The sequence below is a fragment of the Sturnus vulgaris genome, chromosome 29 (genome assembly GCF_052056855.1).
Source record: "Sturnus vulgaris isolate bStuVul1 chromosome 29, bStuVul1.hap1, whole genome shotgun sequence".
In the NCBI taxonomy this organism is placed as follows: domain Eukaryota; kingdom Metazoa; phylum Chordata; class Aves; order Passeriformes; family Sturnidae; genus Sturnus; species Sturnus vulgaris.
In genome coordinates this window covers 3,960,019-3,981,276 of record NC_142271.1, presented here as the reverse complement: position 1 = coordinate 3,981,276, position 21,258 = coordinate 3,960,019, and the positions used below count along the sequence as shown (strand labels likewise).

The 21,258-nt window shown below is 57.1% G+C and overlaps 1 protein-coding gene across 1 annotated transcript; it reads right to left on the bottom strand.

Moving 5' to 3' along the window:
• Nucleotides 1–2,989: 2,989 nt before the first annotated feature.
• On the bottom strand, nucleotides 2,990–20,103 carry MDFI (MyoD family inhibitor). Its single transcript, XM_088180204.1, has 4 exons — nucleotides 20,034–20,103; nucleotides 9,073–9,255; nucleotides 4,912–5,166; nucleotides 2,990–4,356 (listed from the first exon to the last, which is right to left on the bottom strand). Exons 1-4 carry the CDS (start codon nucleotides 20,101–20,103, stop codon nucleotides 4,100–4,102), a joined length of 765 nt encoding a protein of 254 aa, XP_088036330.1. The 3' UTR covers nucleotides 2,990–4,099.
• Nucleotides 20,104–21,258: the final 1,155 nt, after the last annotated feature.

Sequence of the window (21,258 nt, the reverse complement as noted above, 5' to 3'; positions counted from 1 at the left end):
GTCACCACAGCTCTGTCCCAGCCCGCAGGACACACCAGACCCAGACTGGGGGGGGGGGGGGACTGGTGCCAGCACAGCCTCTGGAATTTTCATTCAGGGGATGCTCACGTTTCTGGCAGGTTTGGGATTAAAGGAATCGGCTCCAGCCAGAGACTGTGGGACACCAGGGAGTGGGAAAAAGTGATGCTGCCGGGCCTCAGGCTGCGTTTTGGGGACGGGTGAAGGCGAGGAGCGGAGCTGGTGGACCCGAAATGTTAATTCCTTCCAGCTGTTGTCAGTCTGGCAGGTTCTCAAAGGAAGTTTAATAGACTGCAGTCGTCTCCCCTCGGCCCCGTCCCCCATCCCGCCAGAACCTGGGATTACAGAGCTGCTCTGCCTTCCAAAAACCCGGGTTTGTTTTATTTTATTTTATTTTTTTTTTCCTTTTGGCTCTGGGAGTGTTTTCTTTTATGTGTGAGTGTGTGTGCACGCACGTGTGCGAGGACTCGCTGCCTCACCCAGCTGAACCCTTGGATCGCTGGGAATTGTGAGGGAATTTTGGGGTGGCACAGAGCAGGAGTGGGGGTTGTGTTGGCATGAGGAGGAGGAGGGTGAAGAGGAAGAGGAGGAGGAGGAGAAGGCTCCGTGGGCCTCCTTGCTGGAGCTCTCCCCAGTCCGCCGTGTGAACTGGGAGGAAACAGGATGGAGAAAGAATTTGGAGTGGAAAATAAAAATCCTCTCCTGCTTTATTGATCGTGATTGAGGACAGAAATAGCCTGGGCTGCTGACAGCCCTCCCCACTGAAGGAGCAGCCAAATGTGGGGCTCATCCTGAGCTGCTCCATCCATGGAAAAACGGGGTGTCCAGAGAGCCCAGGGCTGTGGGGATGAGCCAGGTCTGGATCCCAGGGGTTCCACACCTGCCTGCAAAATTTCCAGAATTGTCCCTCTTGCTCTGCTCTGGCTGCACCCACGACAGGCTCAGCAGCCCCTGGAATCCATCAGCAATTAAACAGCGAGCTCCCATCATTAAGATCTCCAATATCCCAGGAATAATCAATGCCCAGCAGGGATTGGAGGAGAAGGAAACCCCTGTGGCCAGCAGGGATCGGGCACTGGCCACCCCAGGGAGCACTGGGGAGACCCTGCACCAAAATACCCAACAATGCATAAAGGTGACTGCAGTTCTAATGGGTTTTAGCCAATTTCATGGAATTATTTCACTTAAAACAGGCTGGGGAAGGCGGGCAGGGAAGCCCAGGGTGCCCAGGAAAGCCCAGCAGGGTCAACATCAGCACGGGCACGGTGCTCCAGCTCTGAGAAAACCATAAAACCAAGTGCTGGCAGGAGAGTAATTAGTTAAAACCAAGCACATCTGTTGTTAATTAATTCCCAGGCAGGAGGGTTTAACTCTTGCCTGGCCCAGTGTTTTGCAGCCTGCATGGCCAGTGCCAACTTGTATCCAGAGCAAAGGTTCACGTCGGCTTTTCCAGCCCTTTCAGGGACTCGAGTTTGCTCTGGTTCATCATTCCCCGCTCTGATCCATCAATCCCACATCCCAGAACCACCCCTGCGATTTTCAGGAGCTCCTGGGGCGTGAGCAGAGCAGCCAGCACGGCTCAGGGCAGGGAATGCACCTCGAGTTTGGGGTCGGGGCTAAAATAAATCTGCGTTTGCTCCTTCCAACATGGAGCCCTGAGGAGCTGCTGCTGAAGGTGGGAACAACTCTCTGAGACAGGGTTTGCAGAGGGTCGAGGTCTGCACTGATTATTGCTCTTTTATTTCCATTTTCTCGAAGGCAGCTGTCACCAAAATCCATTCACAGGCATGAACGTCACATCCACGGAGGAAAACACGGGAGGATCCCAAACCTGCTCCGGCTGGGAACCTGCTCCCTCGGGAACAGCGTTAAAAGGGCTGGAGGACTGAGGAGGAGCAGGAGGGGGGCTCAGGGTGTGTGTGTGACCCCCACCCCAGCCGGGACTCATCCACGCAGGGCTTGGCCAGCCCGCAGGGGGAATCTGTTCCCCATTAAAGCCACTGCGGCTGGTGGGAGCAGCGCTGGCAGCTCCAGCCTCCCTAATTAGCAGCAGAAGCGAGGCCAGGCTGGGGAAGGCCAGCGCCTCCGGGCCTCCGTGCCAAGGATGCGAAGGGTTTGGAGCAGAGCCTCAGCCAGAGCCTGTGGAAAAGCTCCGAGCGACCCCATGAGTGCCGGATGGGGCCCCGGTGCCGTTCGTGCCGCGGCGGGCAGGGATGGGGTCAAACCCAAATCCAGCACAGCCCTGAGGAGTGTGGGGTGGAGGAAGGCTGCCCACACCATCTTCATCCCCCTCTGTGTACTCGCACCGTGCCGGGCTCTTGCTCATCACTATAAATAGGATTCTGGGCTGAGCGGCGGCGCCGGAGGGCAGCGAGCCCAGATCCCAAAGCCGCCCTTGTCGCCGTGACCAACTGACCCATTTGGACTCGGTTTTAAAGTGTTTTTCCCTCCTCGTTCAACTTCAGCCCAGGCAGCAGCAGCTGAGCTGGGCCAGCTGAGCCTTTCCAGGGCCAGCGAGACCCCGCGGTGGGGTCCTGGTCCCCGAGCCTGGTGGCACAGCCTGGCACGGCTGGGGGTGGCAGCAGGAGTGGCCAAAGCCACCCAAATTCATCAGCCCCCAGCCCTTCCCATAGGAATCTGCATGATTTATTTTCTCCTTTGGGGAATTTGTGCCCCGGGGCTGGTGCAGCAGCCCGGAGCAGGTGACATCCCAGGGATGGTGGGACAGCATTGCCAGGGTTTGTCCCAGGGACACTCCAGGACCTCAACCTGTCCCTGCAGCCAAGGACAGGGAGTCCTCTTGCATTTTCCTTCCCAGCACAAGGAGCCAACAGGAGCACCCTGGGGCTTTCCCTGACCTGTCCCATGTCCCCAGAGCCAGCTGGGAGCAGGACAGGCTGCAGGGACAGGGGACACGGAGCCTCTGTCTCCAGGGAGTGCCCTGCAGAGCACGTGTTGGGCCAGCTGCCAGTCAGAAATGAAGAAAGACCTTTATTTACAGTAAAAAGGAACAACAACAAAAAAATAATAAAATAAAATACCGTGACACTTCCCGTCTCCCCAGCCCATCAGCGGGGTGTGCCACCCCCACCCTGCCACCACCCCTGTCCCCGGGATGGTGGCACGAGGCCAACAACTGCTGAGGGTCATTTGGCACCAACCGAGTCACCGTGCCCCACCACACCGGGGACACACGGTGACAGCTCCGGCTGCAGGAGAGGGACACGCTGCGGGGATTTATTGCACTGGCAGAGCACCGAGGGCAGGGGGGGCAGGCAGGGCGGGTCCCCCAGCACGGGGGGAGGCTCCAGCATCTCCCGGGGGTCACCCAGCCTTGGAGGTGTCCTTGGTGATGTCCCTGGAGGTGGGATGCTCCGTGCCACCCCCTTTGTAACCTCCCCTGGAGTGCTGTCCTGGGGTGGTGGCGGTGGGACAGGGCTGTCCCCAACGCCAGGTTCCGGGGTGGCTCTGCGGGATGAGGCTGTCCCCAATGCTGGGAGCTGGGGTGGCTCTGTGGGATGGGGCTGCTCTCAGTGTCCCCAACGCCAGGTTCCAGGGTGCCTCTGCGGGATGGGCTGTCCCCAATGTCCCCAATGTCAGGGCCTTCGGTGGCTCTGTGAGATGGGGCTGTCCCCACCGCCAGGTTCCGGGGTGGCTCTGCAGGACGGGGCTGTCCCCAGTGTCCCCAATGCCAGGCTCCAGGGTGGCTCTGCAGGACGGGGCTGTCCCCAGTGTCCCCAATGCCAGGCTCCAGGGTGGCTCTGCAGGACGGGGCTGTCCCCAGTGTCCCCAATGCCAGGCTCCAGAGTGGCTCTGCAGGACGGGCGCTCCTGCTCTCGGCTCAGGTGGCAGGAGGCTCCCGCGGTCCCCCGGTGAGGACAGAGGTAGAGCAGGACAGGACAGGACAGAGCCCTCACAGCCCCCCGGGTTCGCCTTCCCCGGGCAGGATCCGGCTCCAAGGATGAAGATTCCAGCGGGGGATTCGCTCTCCTCCTCCGCGAGGTTTCCCGAGGCACCAACCGGAGCCTGGGGAGGGGGAAGGGGGGGTCCCAGAGCGGCTCCCCCGGCCCAGAGAGGCCCCTCAGGAGGAGAAGCAGAGCCCGCAGCACTCCATGCAGATCTCCAGGCAGTCGGCGGACTCGCAGCAGGCGTCGATGATGCCGCAGTCCATGTCGCAGGGCAGGTCGCAGTCCGCGCACTCGCCCGAGTTGCAGCAGCAGCAGCAGATGCAGGAATCCTCGGAGGTGCAGGAGCCGCAGGTGGCACAGTCCAGCACGATGTTACAGAGGGTCAGGAACTCGCAGAAGAGGCAGGAGAGGATGCAGTGCACGCAGCAGTCTGGGGAGGAAAGCGTGGGTGAGCGGGGGATGCTGGGGGAGCACCACAAGGGTGGAAATCCTCCCTCAGAAATTCATGGAAGGGAAGGGAAAAGGAGTCGGGAGGCGGCCACTGCCCCAGGGGTCTCCCTCAACAACAGCCAGCCCTAGAGAGAGCAATTTTGGAGAGGAGGAGAAGGCCCCGCTCAGCACCCACCCTGCAGAGGCTGCCAGGAGGGTCCAGGGGGCCCGAGGGTCGGAGGATGCCACCAAGAGATCCCAAGGGATGAGGGCCCAGAGGGATCAGAGGATGCCACCAAGTGATCCCAAGGGATGAGGGGCCCGGGGGTCAGAGGATGCCATCCAAGAAATCCCAAGGGATGAGGGCCCAGAGGGATCACAGGATGGCACCCAAGTGATCCCAAGGGATGAGGGGCCCGAGGACTCAGGGGATGCCACCCAAGAAATTCCAAGGATGAGGGGCTCAAGGGCTCAGAGGATGCCACCCAAGAAATCCCAAGGGATGAGGGCCCAGAGGGGAAGGGCTTGAGAGAGACCCCCAGGGGACATCCAGTACCTTCCTGCGCCTCAATGGGGATGTGGGAAGAGGGCGACTTGGAGCTGTTTTTGCTCTTCTTGCTGCTCTGGCTGTGGATGGCGTGGTGCGGCTGCAGCTTTCGGTGCGGTTTGTGCGCGCTGGGCGCGGCCCGGCAGGTGCCGTTCCCCGCCTCCCCGTGGGCACCGCCCGGCTCCGGCCCCCGCCCGGCCCCGTTGGGCAGCAGGAGGGTGCAGGGCCCGGGGGGCTGCGGGGGTGGCCGCACCTGGGGCTGGCCTGCAGGGGAGAGTAGAGTGTTACCAACCCCTGCCCTCTCTGGCGGGAGAAAAGCACTCCCAGAGGCCGGAGAGAAACGGGAATCTGGTCCCCAGCTGGGCCATGGGGTGACCAGGAGGTGATGGTGATGGATGGATGGTCCAAGAGGATGGAGATGGAATGGGAAGGTGGCTGGAGGGAAAGGCTCCAGAGGGAGGAAGAGATTAAAAAACCCCAAGAAATGAAGATTTGCCGTGAAGGTTGTGCTGAAACTCATCAGTGGGCCTGAAGGAGGAGAAGTCCCTGCCCAGCCAGGAGGGACGAAGAGCTCCTGGGTGTCCCCAGCGCCCTCTGCAAAGGCAGAGGAGATGAGGCAGCACTGCAGAGCCAGCCTGCTCCTCTCTCCCAGCCCTGCAGCCACTTCCTTAAGGTCTCCCCAACCTCTGGCTGAACTTCTCTGCAGGAGGAGGAAAATAACTCCGAGCTGTGTCTGTGCCTCCCTCCAGCCTCTCCTGCTGCAGCCCCGTGTCCAGCCAGAGCCAGAGGGGTGGCTCAGCCCCTTGCTCGTGCCCGGTGTCCCCACCCTGCCTCCTCACGGTGCTCTGGGAGAGGGCTGGGAACCGGCACAAGGTAAATGGGGGTCCCAGCATCCATCACCCTCCTCAGTAACGCCACAAATAAAATCAAATCCCGTCTGGCGGTGCTTGGGCCAAACTTTGCTTTTCCTCTGCCATGGCAGTAAACAGGGGATGATTCAGGAGAGAGGCTCGAGGGCAAAGGCACCTCTTGGCACCAGGGAACAGGAGCTGCTTTCTGTGCAGGGCACGGGGGGACACAGGGGCGGAGCGGGCACGGGCGGTCCCTGTCCTGCATCCACCGGAACAAAACAGATGGAAGGTGAAAATAAAACAGATGGAAGGTGAAAATAAAATAGATGGAAGGTGAAAGACACAAGTGGATGGTCCCAGAGCTTGGTTTTACCAGGCTGAGCTGGGCTTGGGCTGCAAAGCGAGGTTAAACTGGGAGCTTGGTCTTTGACACCCGCTGGGAAGGGAACTTAAAATAAGCAGAGCTGGGTGGGAAGAGTGGGCTGAAAGCAGGAGAGATGCGAGACTGAGGAGACAGAAAACAGGTCTTGGACAAAACAGGAATTGTCTCCCCTCCCTAAAAACCTCATGGAGTGAGGTTCGCTTCCTGTGTACCCTTGTCCAGAGCCTCGTGTGTGCACTGGGATGGCACCGAGGTGACCACAGTGCCCAGGGCTGTGACAGGAATGGGCTGAGCCCGCAGGGAGCCGGGCAGGGCTGAGTCAGGAGGGACCCAGCAGCCTCAGACAGCAGCTGGAATCTCTGGGATTGCAGCAGGATGCACTTTCCCCATTTCGCTGCATTCCTCAGATTAAACTGTTTGTAAATCAAAATCACGCTCTGGCTCCGGCGAGGGGCAGCCAAGGGCAGCCAGGAATCCCCCCCCTCAAAGTTACGGAAAATAACTTCAATTTTTTTAGGACAGTCTTTAAGACACCAGGCCAAAGCTCTTCTGAAAGAGGCACCTCCAGCTCCCCAGCAATGCAGGAGTGAAGGGACCAGCCCTGGAAAACCTGGATTTTGGGGAAAACAGCCAGTCTACAGCTCTTCAATAACCAAAACCCTCCTGGATGGCCACTTCGGGTTTCCCAACGAGGTGATGCTCCTGGATCCCCTCAGGCTGTCCCAGGGCAGCATCACCAGGGTGCCCCTGCTGGGATCCTCCCCGAGCCACTGCCAGGGCTTGGAATATTGTGGCCACCTGGGTTTGCTGCTCCTGCCTGAAACTCAACGCCCAGAGCCCCAAATCCACAATCCCAGCGTTCCAAAATAATGGAAAACTGGGCTGGAGCACCAGCGCTGCTCCTCGAGGGGGCCAATCCTGGCACTGGTGGGCAAGGACTGACCCTGCAGCCCAAAGCCCCTTCTGCCCGGACCCTCGTGAGCCTGCATGGGCACGGGAATTCCCATGGGAGAGCCTAAATGTGGTCCCCAGGTCCTGCCAAAAGGGGAATAACCCCCAAAACCCGATGGTGACCCCTCCAGGAGCAGCGCAGTGGGGGACACCAGAGGTGACGCTGCTCATTTCCCAGCGAGGACAGGGAGAGGTCCCTTCACCCAGCACCAGCACGAGGGTGCCCAAGTCCCTCCCAGCCCCGGGGCCCGTGGGGGGCGGCCGGGGGGCTGGGCTGGGGAGGGGAGGGGGCCGTGCAGCGGCTGCGGTGTGACTCAGGCGTGCAGAATGTCTGTGGGCAGCCGGCCCAGCTCCCAGATGCTGTGCGAGGGCTCTGCCGCAGGAAACGTGAGCTCTCCCGCATTTCCCCATCCTCTCTCCTCTCCTCTCCTCTCCTCTCCTCTCCTCTCCTCTCCTCTCCTCTCCTCTCCTCTCCTCTCCTCTCCTCTCCTCTCCTCTCCTCTCCTCTCCTCTCCTCTCCTCTCCTCTCCTCTCCTCTCCTCTCCTCTCCTCTCCTCTCCTCTCCTCTCCTCTCCTCTCCTCTCCTCTCCTCTCCTCTCCTCTCCTCTCCTCTCCTCTCCTCTCCTCTCTCCTCTCCTCATCCCTCTGCGAAGCTTCCATCCACTTTACACCCCTTGGAAAGGGAAGCTGCATCCAGCAAAAAGGGAATGGTAGCCTGGGAGAAGAGAAACCCTGGGATCCGGGCTGGCGGCCAGGGAAGGATGGAGGGCTCCAGGAGAGCCTCCCACATCTGCCAGCTCCGCTCTCGCAGCCCTGCACCGGTGAACTGAGCGGGACCAGCCAGGCCCGCACCCTGCCCTGCCCTGCCCATCCCATCCCATCCCATCCCATCCCATCCCATCCCATCCCATCCCATCCCATCCCATCCCAGCCCAGCCCAGCCCAGCCCAGTCCAGCCCAGCCCAGCCCGGCCTTTCTGACGGCAGCAGATTTTGGGAGGTGCTGCCCGGCCCCGCCACCGCCCGCAGCCAAAGCAGCTCCGTGCGGGCAGCCCGGCTCAGCCAGGCTCGGCACCAGCCTCACCCTCGCCCCGGACTCGCCAAGGCAAGAGCTGGCCCGGCGGGACGGGACGGGACGGGACGGGACGGGACGGGACGGGACGGGACGCGTCTGCCTTGGCTTCTGCCAGCGGCTGCTGCGCTTCTGTCCCGGGGCTGTGCCACGAAAATACCCCAGAGCTGTGCCCTGAAATACCCCAGAGCTGTGCCATGGAAATACCCCAGAGCTGTGCCATGGAAATACCCCAGAGCTGTGCCATGAAAATACCCCAGGGCTGTGCCATGAAAATACCCCAGAGCTGTGCCCTGAAATACCCCAGAGCTGTGCCATGGAAATACCCCAGAGCTGTGCCATGAAAATACCCCAGGGCTGTGCCATGAAAATACCCCAGGGCTGTGCCATGAAAATACCCCAGAGCTGTGCCATGGAAATACCCCAGGGCTGTGCCATGGAAATACCCCAGAGCTGTGCCATGGAAATACCCCAGGGCTGTGCCATGAAATACCCCAGGGCTGTGCCATGGAAATACCCCAGGGCTGTGCCATGGGGCCATTCCGGGGCGGTGCCCACAGAGACATCCCCGGGCTGTGCCCACGAAAACATTAATTTTGGATTTCCAGACCCCCACTGGGGTTTTGGGGGATGCTCCATCCAGTTCCTTTCCCAGGCAGGCTCATCCCTCTTCCCCCAACCCTTCCCAAAGCTGCTCCAGCTGTCCCCGCTCCGCCTCGGGGCGCCCCGGGAGCCGCCCGGGATGCCACCCTTCACTTTCGCCTCTCCAGGTGACTCAGGCTCGGCTCCAGCTTTGATGTGGGGAGGAACAAAGCGAGGAGGAGCCGGGTTCCCACCTCGGCCCGGCTTCTTTGCTGCTGAGGTGGCAGCAGCCCAGGGCTCGGGTCCGGAGCTGCCACCGAGGGAAACACTCACATGTCACAGCTTCGGGAGCTCCGCACAGCTCGGCCCGGGGGCCTTTGGTCAGCACTGCCGGGCATTTCTCATCTTCCAGGGGTTTCTCCTTCTTCGGCACCGCGGGGCGGGCGAGAGGCCGGGGCTCGGCCGGTGGCAGCGCCGGGATCTGCCTCGGGGGAGGCAGCGAGGGCTCGGCCACCTCTGCAAGAGAAACGGGGTTAGAGCTGAGCCCCTGGGGACACCCAGGCTGCCAGACACTGCCCTGGCACCGGGCACGGCTCCGATTCCCGATCCCATCCCTGTGGTGGCACACTGGGGATTTGGGCGCCGGGACCGCATCACTCCGCAGCTGCTCACCCCGCTGCAGCGCCATCCCAAAATCCCTCCCAAACTCTCACATTCCTTCTCCAAAAAGCCGAGGGATCTGGTTACACTCAGCGGCTCAAGCTGGATTTTTCATCCCCCTTCCCATGAAAGGGCCACTGTCTTCCCTGCGGGAGCTGGCTGCCACCTTCCCTCATCCTCCTGCGCTCCGGAGCAGCAGTAACCCCTGCAGGACCCCTCGATGGGGCGTGAAAAAACCTGAAAGGAGCTGAGTTATTCCCCACGGGAGAAACCTCGGTGCTGAAAAGCCCCTCGGAGAAAGCCAGGAGAAAGCAGCACCACCTTCAGCGCTGCTGGGAGCTGCCTGCTCCATCCCACGGGGAATGTGGGGTTCCTGCTCCATCCCACGGGGAATGTGGGGTGCCCAGGGGGGCTCGGTGCGATGTCACACTCCCCCAGCCCCCTCCCTCTGCCCATCCCCCGGAATAGCAACGTCTTGCACAACAGGGGCTGGAACGCACTTTATATAAAACTAAATTATAGGCTGGGCAGAGGGAGGGAGAGCAGAGCCATAATTGGGCCTGGCTGCAACAGGAGTCCTGCAAGCAGCCAGGGAGGGGAGGGGAAGGGGGAAAAGGGACCTGGGACACTTCATTATCCTCGATAAAACCAGGGTCCCACACACCAGAGCCGAGCAGGCAGCAGGGCAATTAGGGATAATTAAAAGGAGTATAATGAGGGGAGTTAGGAGTTCTAGCTGTGCCCCAGAAGCCTGGAAATGCTGCAGAGGGGCTGCAGCACGTCTGGAGTGATGCTGCTCCTCTCTCAGCTCCACAACACCCTCCAAAATCAGCCTCAGTTTCCCCTCTCTGCCCTCCCCAGGGTGCAGATGCAGCCGGGGGTGCTGCAGACAGGAGGTTTTGTGGGAAGGAAAACTCATCCCAGCACAGAGCCCTGCTCACAGCTCCCACAGGGGAGGCGATTTGGGGGCTCAACCAAGGGAAACCCAGCAGCTCCAGCTGAATTTTGCACAACTGCATTGGCTGCAAATCCCAATGCAGGGTGAGCACGTGAGCCCCAGCCGGGAGAAAAGCCATTCCCATGCCTCTGGAAAGCCTGGGGCAAAATGCAGAGGTGAGGAGAGCAGGCTGTCATCTCCCCATGGGTGTAGAGGTGTGGGGGTGAATAACATCCACACATTGCTGAATCCACAGCCTCTGTCATGCCCCAACCTGGACTGGCCCAAGTCAGCCCTGATGCAGAGCCAGACATGAAATCCTGAGGGATGAGGAGCTCAGAGTGGAGCCAGAGGCGTCTCAGGCATCACCAGAGGGTGAAGCTCCCACAGAGTCCCTGGGAAGGAATGGGAGCTCCGGTTTCTGCTGTGAGATCCCAGAATGTGTTCAGGGCTTTAAACCCCCCAGGGCTGCCCGGAACAGCCACATCTCCTCCAGATCCCCTTCCCTGCAGGTCAGTGCTTGGGAAAAAGAGCTGGAAAATCAGGTGCAGCAGCAGGACAAGGGCTGGCACAGGCAGAGCTCCAGCAGATCCCTGTCCCTGCCCCTCTGTGTGCCCATTCCTGGGGACAAGGACAGGCTGGAGCTCTGTGGGACAGCAGCAGCCCTGGCTGGGTGCATCCACAGGGATATCCAGGGTGCTGGGATGGAGCCCAGGCTCGTCCCTGCCGTGTCCACTTCACACTTGTAATTACCCTGCACAAGGGCTCACACACAACCACAGCCACGCAGGGAGGAAGGTGGCGATTAAATTAACTCCCCCGGGAACAAGCTGGCCAGGAGAGCGACTAAAATAGACAGGAATGAAGTCTGGGGGGAGCTGATCCTTCCCTGCCTCACCTCCTGGCTGCTGCAGGGTCACAGGGAATGTGGGGATGGTGCTGACCCCCAGCTCCCCCTGGATTGGGGTGGGAAAGGCTCCGGCTGCCCTCGGGGTCACAGGGAGGAGCTGGACACGTGTGGGGTCAGCACAGACCCCACAGACCCCTGCCCCTTGGATCCACAGGGAAATGGAGAGAGAATGTCCAGGGAAATGTCCAGGGGATGTCCAGGGAAATGGAGAGAGAATGTCCAAGGAATGCGGAGGGAATGTTCAGGGAATGTCCCGGGAAATGCAGAGGGAATGCTCAGAGAAATGTCCAGGGAATGCTCAGGGAAATGCAGAGGGAATGTCCTGGGAAGTGCAGAGGGAATGTCCTGGGAAGTGCAGAGGGAATTCTCAGGGAAACGCAGAGGGAATGTCCCAGGAAACGCTCGAGCAGCAGCTCCCAAATCCCCAAGAAGAGGCAGCAGCTCTGCTGGCACAGGAAGAGGTGAACAGACCCTTCCATCACTGGCACGGGCTCATCCCACAGCTCCCAGCTGCCTCTCCTCCTTTAGATTCCCCCAATCCCCTCCAGGAATTGGATTGAGAACCCCTGGATCCCTTTTCCCTGCTGCCAGCAGAGCAGGGACCGGCCCCTTCCCGGCCCTGCTGCCCCACAACAGGACCAGTCCTGACCTGAATCCATCAGGCTTAAAACCAACCACGAGCCCGGGCAAAACCCTAAGGTGAGCCAGCCCTTGGGATGGGACATCTCTCACTTTTCCCCAAAACTCCTGCACCCCCAGACCCTTCCTGGCCAGGACAAATCCTCCTCAGAGCCTGGGGTGAGTCCAAGTCTCTGATCCCCGAGGAGCAGCACAAGGAAGAGCGGCTCAGATCTCTGATTTTTGGGAACAGAGGTAACGAGGCATTCAAAAATAATAATTTCAGCTTCAATAAAGCACAGCAGTGCCCTGAGGAACCAGAGATCAGGAAAGTGATAGATGTGGAGCTGCTTTCTTCTGCCAAGCCCAGGACATGCACATGGAGCCGGTTTTCTGATTATTCTCCCCAATCCCAAAGTCCAAATCCATCCGTCATGGAAGTCCCGAGACATCAGGGAGCTCCAAAGTCCATCAGGGGGTTTGGAAAAACAGGAGAGGAGAGAGGAAAGATGCAAAGAGGCTGGAAGGTTTCACGGCTTTAACCGAGGATCCCGAAAAATTCCTGCAAAGTGCAAAGTACCAACATCCCTGTGGGAATGCAGGAGCTCCTGGGGCCACCCCCGTGGCTCTGATCAGGGGGAAAAAAGTGCTTTGTGCTCCGGGTGGGAAGCACATGGAATTCCTGATGAGCTGAGCTCAGCATTCCCAAAGAGCTGGACAAACAAAAGGCAGGAGCAGCATCCTGGAGAGAGCTGGGATGGGGCAGAGCTGCTCCAGCAGCACAAACTCGAGCCACAGCACAGCCAGCACAGCCACAGCTCCCAAAAAAACAAAAAAACAAAAAAAAAAACCCAAAGGATGTGGGAAAGATGCAAAGATGGAGCCGTGGTTTGGGGTCAGACCCAGCCAGGGTGTCCCGAGGCTCCTGCTCAGCATTCCTGGGCTGTGGCTGATGATCCCCCCAGCTCCTGGGCTCTCGTTTCTCTCTCCCTCTTCCTCCCGAGCTCCTTTGGCTCCAGGGGAAGGGATTTGGTGGCAGGAGAGGGATGGGAACATCCATCAACACCCCAGCCCCTTGCTCTGTTTGGGTTGGGAGCTCCCTAATCCTTTTTTCATGCAGATAAAACGAGCCTGAGATCTCTCCTGGTTTTCCTGGCCCAACCAGGTGCCTGCCTGGCCTATTCCAGGGATATTCCAGGGCTATTCCAGGGATATTCCAGGGCTATTCCAGGGATATTCTGGGATATTCCAGGGATATTCCAGGGATATTCCAGGTTTCCAGTGCTGATGGCATCAGAGCAAATCCTTCCCATTCCCTGAGCCAGGCAGGAGCAAAGGGAAGCAAGATCCTGGTTGGAAAGTTTGCTCAGCTGGGAAAAAATCCCAATGTTTTATTTCCAGTCGGTCTGAAATGAAAGCACCGAGGCTGCCTCGGGTTTTGGGATAATCAGGGAAAGGAAAAGAAGGGGGGAAGGGAAGGAGAGATGCCCAAAGCATGGCCAGGACAGATCCAGCACAGCTTTGCTTCCCACCTGGAAAACCTTTGGGTTCTCTGCTCACCTGGGCAAAGCTTTGGATAAACAGTTCTGGGGCAGTGAGGAATCCAGTCCAAAAAAATTCGTGGTTTCTATGAGAAGTGACTTCCTAAACGCACAAAAAGCAAAACAAAGCAAAAAAAAAAAAACCCACAAAAAAACCCCAAATAGCTCAGCAGGCTGGGAGTTGTTGTTATTTGTTATTTATAGAGTTTGGGTGGGAAGGGAGGGAGGAATTTTGGGGCCAGACAGGCCAGGACCAGCGTCCATCCAGTCCATCCCTGCTGGGAGCTTGACCTTGGTGACAAAACCCCGACTCCAGGTCGGTGTCCCTACAAATCCCATCCCTCCAAGCAGCTCCTGCCAAAAAAAATTCATGGAAGGATTGCTCCTACAAGGGGTTTCAGGGAAGGTAAAACAGAAATTCCCTGCAAGAAGCACCTCTGACATTGCAGCAGCTTGGGAGGAATTATTCCCTAAGCAGCAAGAATCGATTTAATGTAAATATATTTCTATTTTGTAGGTATTAAAGCACCATTCCAGTGTGGAGCTGAGAGGGAAGAAGGGATCTTAAGGGACAACAAAACTTGCCAGGACACAAACTTGGTTCCTTTCCTCATCTCCCAGCACCAGCATCATCCCAAAATCAACATAAAAAAATCCCAAACACCCTGTGGGGACGGGGAATGAGGGAAAACAATGAGACAACAACAGGGAAAAGACCCAGGCTGGGATTAAATTTGAGTTTGGGGCACACCTGGGGCAGAAAAACTCCCCAAAATGATGGAAAATCTGGGAAATCATGGGAAGAAGGACACAGGGGAAAAATCCTGGGTGTCCTTAAGGAAAAGCAATTATCCCTGAAGGCTGGGAAGCAGCAAAGACCTATCAGATCCAAGGAGATTCTGGGAATTACAGAGCAGGGAGAAATTATGGAGGGAGTAATTAAAGCCCAAGCCAGGTTGGTAATTGGGTAACCTTGGGGGTTAAACCAGCACAGGTCCTGCCAGGGAAAATTTGTGTCTTCCCAACATAAGTCCTTAAAAAAAAAAAAAAAAAAAAAAAAAAGTTAATTGAGGACAGGATCAACGGGAGCTGCTGGGCACTGTTATTAACCAGGATAATAATTTGCATTTTTCCAGCCCCTTTCATGCCAGCACAGATTTGAAACCAGCGCCCATCACACCTTCCCTCAGCTCCAGGGATTTTCCTTAAAAATCTGCCTGGGTTGGTGGGGAAACTGAGGCACGAAAATGGGATTTTTCCCAAAGAAATCTCCTGTGGAAATAGAGCCCAAAACTCCTCAGTGCTGCTGCTCACGCTCTCTGCAGGTCGGGGCTTCTCCCATGCACAGATCCCAAAAAAATTTGGGTATGGGAAGGGATTTTGGGGCCCTGCTGGGGGTGCTGGTGCCCGTCCCACAGGAGGGGGAACTCCAGGCATGGAAAATTCCGGGAGAAATCGCCAGAACTCCAGCAAATACCCCGAGGAGGGTTTGGGTTTCTGCAGCTCCCAGGCAGGAGCTTTCCAAGGAAATTCAATCAGGAGCTGGAGCAACACAGCCCCAAGGCCCAGCTTTGTTTTGCTCAAACCCAGAAACTTTGAAAAAAACCAGAATTCTGATTTTTCTTTTTCTTTTTTTTTTTTTTTTTTGCTCGGGTTTCACTTCTTTTTCTTCCTAAGCTTTGCTGTTGTTCAAAGAACAAACATGAGTGAAGCGTTTTCAGGAGCTGACAAGAAAAAAAACTTGGAAAGAAAAACAGAAATGCTGCAGAAAAGTCTTTCTGTGGGGTAAAAAAAATAGAGTTTTGTTTCTTTCAGGGCTTTTTTTTGGGAGGGGCTCCTTGCACTTTGGGGATGGCTGCATGCAACTCTGCCATCCTGCATTTCAATCAGTGCTGAGACAAGAAAAAAATCGGTTTATTTTGATTTTGGATGGGGTTTTTCTTTGTTCCTACCCCTGTCCCAGAGCAGGACAGTGCCAGGAAAAGGTTCCTGAGTGAGAATTCCCTGCTTGGGGCACCTCGTGCAGGCCCCCAGGGGATATTTTGGGTCTGAATGTTTCGTGTTTAGGGCTGAGCACAAAACAGATTTTTCCCGCCTCCTCTTACACCTCGGGGCAAAATCCTTGGGAACAGGCAGAAGGAATTAAGGAAAAATGTGTGTCCCAAATTCTGAGCGGCCAGACTGGGACACAGGCAAGGATTGGGGACATGGAGGGGTGTTAGAACCTTGGAAACTTTGGAGTTTTGAACTTCCCGTGCTGTGTGTCAAAATTTAGAATTGAAGGTTTTAAAATACAGCAATATATGAAAAGCGAAATAAAAGTTTCAAAGCCAAAGTTTTGTCTTTCTTCTTCCCCTCCTTCTTCGTGAGCCTAAGTAATTTTATATGATGAAATAAAAAAATCTGCATTGTGAATCACAAGCAATTAGTTAAAAGTAAAAATAATTTAAGTAGCATTTCTTAGTTGAACCATTTAGCCTTAAAAAAAAACCTTATAAAAAGAAAAATACGACTCCGTTTTTTTAGCTGATTAACTAAAAATACTGTAACGTAAATAAAAATTAATAAACATCTAACTCCAAACAAAAAATCCTGTCTCTCTCGTGTATCAATCCTGACCCTGGCAAAGAAGAAAAAAATGTGACAGAGGGGACAAATGTCCTGATGGGAAGGGAAAAGGGAGGTGGGAATGGGCAGAGCCAACCCCAGGGAAGTTTTGCTGCTGGAGATGGATTTTATCTTCATCATCCTCACATGGAGGAGGAGGAAAGATCCTCTCCTGCTTCCCTCTCACTCAAGGATCATTTACCGAGCTAAAAACTCTTGTTTTTCCCTCCTGTTTTCTGCTAATTCCTCTGAAAAAATAATTCCCAGGGCAGACAGAGGCCTTTTCTCTCTGCAGACTACCTGTGGTTATTTCGGGACCTTGGTTTGCCGTGTCCCTGTCCCTGCTGGGTGGGAGGAGCTGTGGTGGCACCCGCAGATGCCAGGGAACAAAACTCCAGGAAAAAAAATCTCCGTGTCCAGCTGGGAATCAGCAGCAAAGCCCACCCGAGCTGGCCCAAACCAGCCTGGCACCTCAATTTCCCTGATTATTCCCCCGTCCAAACGAGCCGGTCTGGGTTGTGAAAGTCGGGAAAGGGAAGGGAGGGAGAATTCCCAGGCTCGTGCTGCGTGACAGAGCTGCTGGCCCCGTCCCAGGCCACCAGGGCTGTGCACCCAAATGTCACAGGGACACACACGGAGGGGCCTGGCTGCTCATCCCTCACCAAAATCAGAGCTGGGGGAGAGGGTTTGGGATTTGGGATGGAGCTGCTCCCTGAGGGGTGGAATTGAGGCTCTGCAGCAGGTGGGGAGTGGGAGACCCCCTTGTCCTCCCCAAACTGCAGGGGAGGTAAATTTGGTCCAGCCCTGCTCTGTTCATACCGTGGGTGCCCCTCTGGAGGGGCTGAGGAAGAGGAGGAGGGGTTTGGGATGGTTTGGGGTGGTTTGGGATGGTTGGGGTGGTTTGGGATGGTTTGGGGTGGAGGTGAGACCCCTTCAATGTGAGAAAATTGAACTGGGCAAACATGGAGCTGGGCACTGATGGATGTCCCTCCAAGTTGGGAAAATCGAACTGGGCAGGCATGGATATCCCTTAAACCTGGGAACACCAAACTGGGAACTCATGGGTGTCCCTTAAACACGGAAACACTGAACTGGGCACTCATAGATGCCCCTCCGAGATGGGAACATCAAATTGGGAACTCAGATGTCCCTTAAACATGGGAACCCCAAATTGGGAACTCATGGGTGTCCCTCCAACAGGGAATAGGGACAACAGGTCCCCAAACAGGGACACATCAAACTGGGCACTCATGGATGTCCCTCAAACATGGGAACACCAAATTGGGAACTCATGGATGTCCCTTAAACTTGGGAACACCAAACTGGGCACCCACAGATGTCCCCAGGCAGCTCAGCCAGGTCCCAGTGCTCCCACTCAGACCAGCACAACTGGGAGCTGAACCACTCTCTACCCACCCACAGCTCCCCTGCAGCCACAGGGAAGGTGGAAAAGCTCCAAAACCATTTCCCCCAAAGTATTTTAAAGCTACTTTTTAAAATCCTGGTACAGGAGCTGTGCTCAGCGCTACTCCGAGCCGGGCTGGGGACAAACCCCTTGCAAAAAAGCTCTTTGCATTCCCAGCTCACCATTTCCCACCTGGGGAAGGAAGGAAATCCAGGGAAATCAGCCCCCTGCAGCTGCCTGGGCCCCGGGACGCGGGGTTTGGGGCTGAGTTTGGAGCAGAGCTCGGCCGGGAAGCGGAGCCTGCAGCATCCAGCTGGAAGAGCAGGGGGAAGAGAACAAGAGGATGTATTCTCCAAAGCCCAGCCCGGCCGAGCTCCGGGCCAAAGCCAACACGGGGCCGCTCCAGCTGTGCCGGATCCGCCGTGCCCGCGGCTCCCGCGCCTCCGCTCAGCCCGGCAGCCGATTTTTGGGGATTTTGGGAGCCGATCCCGGCGTGGATTTGGTCCCTTTTGTGTGTCCCTCCAGCCTCCTGCTCCGGTGGATTTTGGGTTCTCAGCGGGGTTTTTAATGCAATTCTGCACGTGAAGCTTGGTGGGGACAGCACCGGGGGCCACCGACCACGAGGGGCTCCGGGGGGCTCAGCTCTGCCCCGTGGAAAAAGTGAGGATTCCCCAAACTTTTCCATGAGCTTTTCCATCCCTGTAACCCACCCAGAGCTGCCGAGCAGCCCCCAGCCCCTCACCCATCCCTGGGGGGGTTTAACTCAAAACCCCCCCGGCTGCTCCCTGGGCTTGGCCCCGGGACAGAAACTGCTGGAGAGTTTTGGGATGCGAAATCCCGGCGGGCTCCCGGCAGCTGCTGAGCTCACACACAAACACAGACACAGGAAAACACTGCTGGGGCACCAACACAGCCTGAGATATTCACAACCCTGCACAAACACACCCAAATACTGCCGGAGCACCAACACAGCCTGAGATGTTCACAACCCTGCACAAACATACACAAATACACCCAAATACTGCCAGGAGCACCAACACACGCTCAGATGTTCACAATCCTGCACAAACACACGCTCAGATGTTCACAATCACACACAGATTTACCCAAATAACGCTGAGGCACCAACATACATTCAAATGTTCACAACTCTGCACAAACACACCCAAACTCTGCCAGGAGCAGCAACACACGCTCAGATGTTCACAATCACACACAAACACACGCCCAGATGTTCACAATCACACACAAACACACACCCAGATGTTCACAATCACACACAAACACACACCCAGATGTTCACAACCCTGCACAAACACACGCTCAGATATTCATAACTCTGCACAAACACACACCCAGATATTCATAACTCTGTACAAGCACACACCCAGAGTTCACAATCACACACAAATACACCCGAACACTGCCAGGGGCACCAACACACACCCAGATATTCACACACACACACACACACAGATGGTCACAGCCCTGCACGAACACTCACACAAACACTTCCAGGGACACAAACACACCCCCAGATATTCACAATCACACACCCAGCTGTTCACAAACACACACCCAGATATTCACAATCACACACACACACATGTTCACAGCCCTGCACGAACACACAGAGTTCACAATCCTGCACAAACACACACCCAGAGTTCACAATCACACACAAACACACCCAAACACTTCCAGGGGCACAAACACACACCCAGCTGTTCACAAACACACACCCAGCTGTTCACAGCCCTGCAGGAGCACTCACACAAACACTCAGCCATGCGTTCTCCCCCCCCAGACCTGCTCACGCCCCCTCCCCAGCCGTGCACTCGCTCTCCCCCTCCCCCGTTCCGTGCACACTCACCGTGCCCAGCAATGCATCCCCGCACCCCCCGAGGTTTGAGCCAATCCCCCAGAAATGCACCCCCAGCCCCGCACACGCTGAATACATTGATTTATTCATCCCTCACTCGGTGCCCTGGCAGCTCTGCACACACCCCCCACTCGTGCACACACCCTACCGGGATCCCACAGCCTTCCCCGGGAGCCTAAAACCTTCCCTGGGATCCTAAAACCTTTCCCGGGATTCCTAAAACCTTCCCTGGGATCACAAAACCTTCCCCGGGATCCTAAAACCTTCCCCGGGATCCTAAAACCTTCCCTGGGATCCCAAAACCTTCCCCGGGATCCTAAAACCTTCCCTGGGATCCCAAAACTTTCCCCATGATCCCAAAACTTTCCCCATGATCCCAAAACCTCCCCTGGGATCCCAAAACTTTCCTTGGGATCCTACAGCCTTCCCCAGGATCCCAAAACCTTCCCCATGATCCCAAATCCTTTCCCGGGATCCCAAAACCTTCCCCATGATTCCAAAACCTTCCCTGGGATCCCAAAGCCTTCCTCGTGATCCTAAAACCTTTCCTGGGATCTCACGGCTTTCCCTGGGATCCCAAAACCTTCCCCACGATCCCAAAACCTTCCCAGTGAGCACAAAACAGCCCTTATGGTGCACACACACACTCCCCCCCTCCAGCCGTGTGTCCCCACCGTGTCCCCACCGTGTCCCCCACCCCCGCACCCCTTTGTCCCCTCCGTGTCCCCCCGTACCTGGCGGCGGGACCGGCTCGGTCCGGGGCTGTTCCGGGCGGCTCGGCCGGGGGCTGCCGGGCCGGGACATGGGTGCGGGGGGTGCGGGGGGTGCGGGAGCTGCGGGCTCGGTGCGGGGCCCGTCCCTTCCCGTCCCTTCCCGTCCCGTCCCGCTCACCTGGGGCCCCGCGGGGCTCCGCGCCCGCCCCCGCGCCCGCCCCGCATCCCCCGGCCCCGGCGATGGGGGCCGGCCGGGCCGCGGGGCTGCCTCTGGGTTGGGCTTCGGGTTTGGTTTTTTTAGGTTTTTTTGGTTGTTTTTTTTTTTTTTCCCCCTCAATTCCTTCCAAAAATAAAAGAAAAAAAAAAAAAAAAAGAAAGAAAAAGAAAGAAAAGAGAGAGAAAAAAATAAAATTAAATAGAAACAAAAAATAAAACAAAAACAAAAAAAACCAAACAAACAAAAAAAAAACCCGGAGGTTGGGAGCGCAAACACGCGGCCAACCCGCGCCCGCAGCGCTCCGGGAGCTTCTGCTGGAGGCTGGAGCGGCGCCGGGAGAGGGGAGAGGCGCGGGGCAGGCGGAGGTGGCTCCCGGGCCAGCCTCGGATTTGGGATTTCACAGCTCAGCTGCGCTCTCGGAGCAGGGCTGGGTCCCCCTAAGGAAAAGCGCGGGGGGAGCAGCGGGGCTGAGCTGTGCTCGGGACCCTCGGTGGGGGTTGGAGCCCCTCGGATGGGTGTTGGAGCCCCCCGGGTGGGTGTTGGAATCCTTGGTTGGGTGTTTGAACCCCCGGGTGAGTGTTGGAGCCCCTCGGGTGGGTGTTTGAAATCCCTCGGGTGGGTTTTTGTGCCCCCAGGTGGGTGTTTGAGCCCTTGGGTGGGTGTTTGAAATCCCTCGGGTGGGTGTTTGGAACCTCCCTGTGGGGATTGGACCCCTCGGGTGGGTGTTGGAGCCTTCGGGTGGGTGTTCGGGACCCCCTGAGTGGGTGTTGGAACCCCCACATGGGTTTTTGGAACTCCCCGAGTGGGTGTTTGAACCCCCCGGGTGGGTGTTGGACCCCTCGGTGGGTGTTTGAGCCCCCCGGGTGGGTGTTTGGAGACCCCCGGCTGGGTGTTCCTGCCTGGCCACTTTCTCCCAGGCAGGAGAGCCAAGAGGGAAATTCAGTCCCTGACTCGCTGGCGTGTCCAGGAAACGCCTCTGCCATCCCCACCCCTCGTGCCTCAGTTTCCCCAACTGGAAAATGAGGTTCT

Coding starts and splice junctions, on each gene's coding strand:
- MDFI (XM_088180204.1), bottom strand. CDS start 20,103: ATGTCCCGGCCCGGCAGCCCCCGGCCGAGCCGCCCGGAACAGCCCCGG. Junction 9,256..20,033: donor CGAGCCGGTCCCGCCGCCAG/GTACGGGGGGAC, acceptor TTTCTCTTGCAG/AGGTGGCCGAGCCCTCGCTG. Junction 4,357..4,911: donor CCCCATTGAGGCGCAGGAAG/GTACTGGATGTC, acceptor TTTCCTCCCCAG/ACTGCTGCGTGCACTGCATC.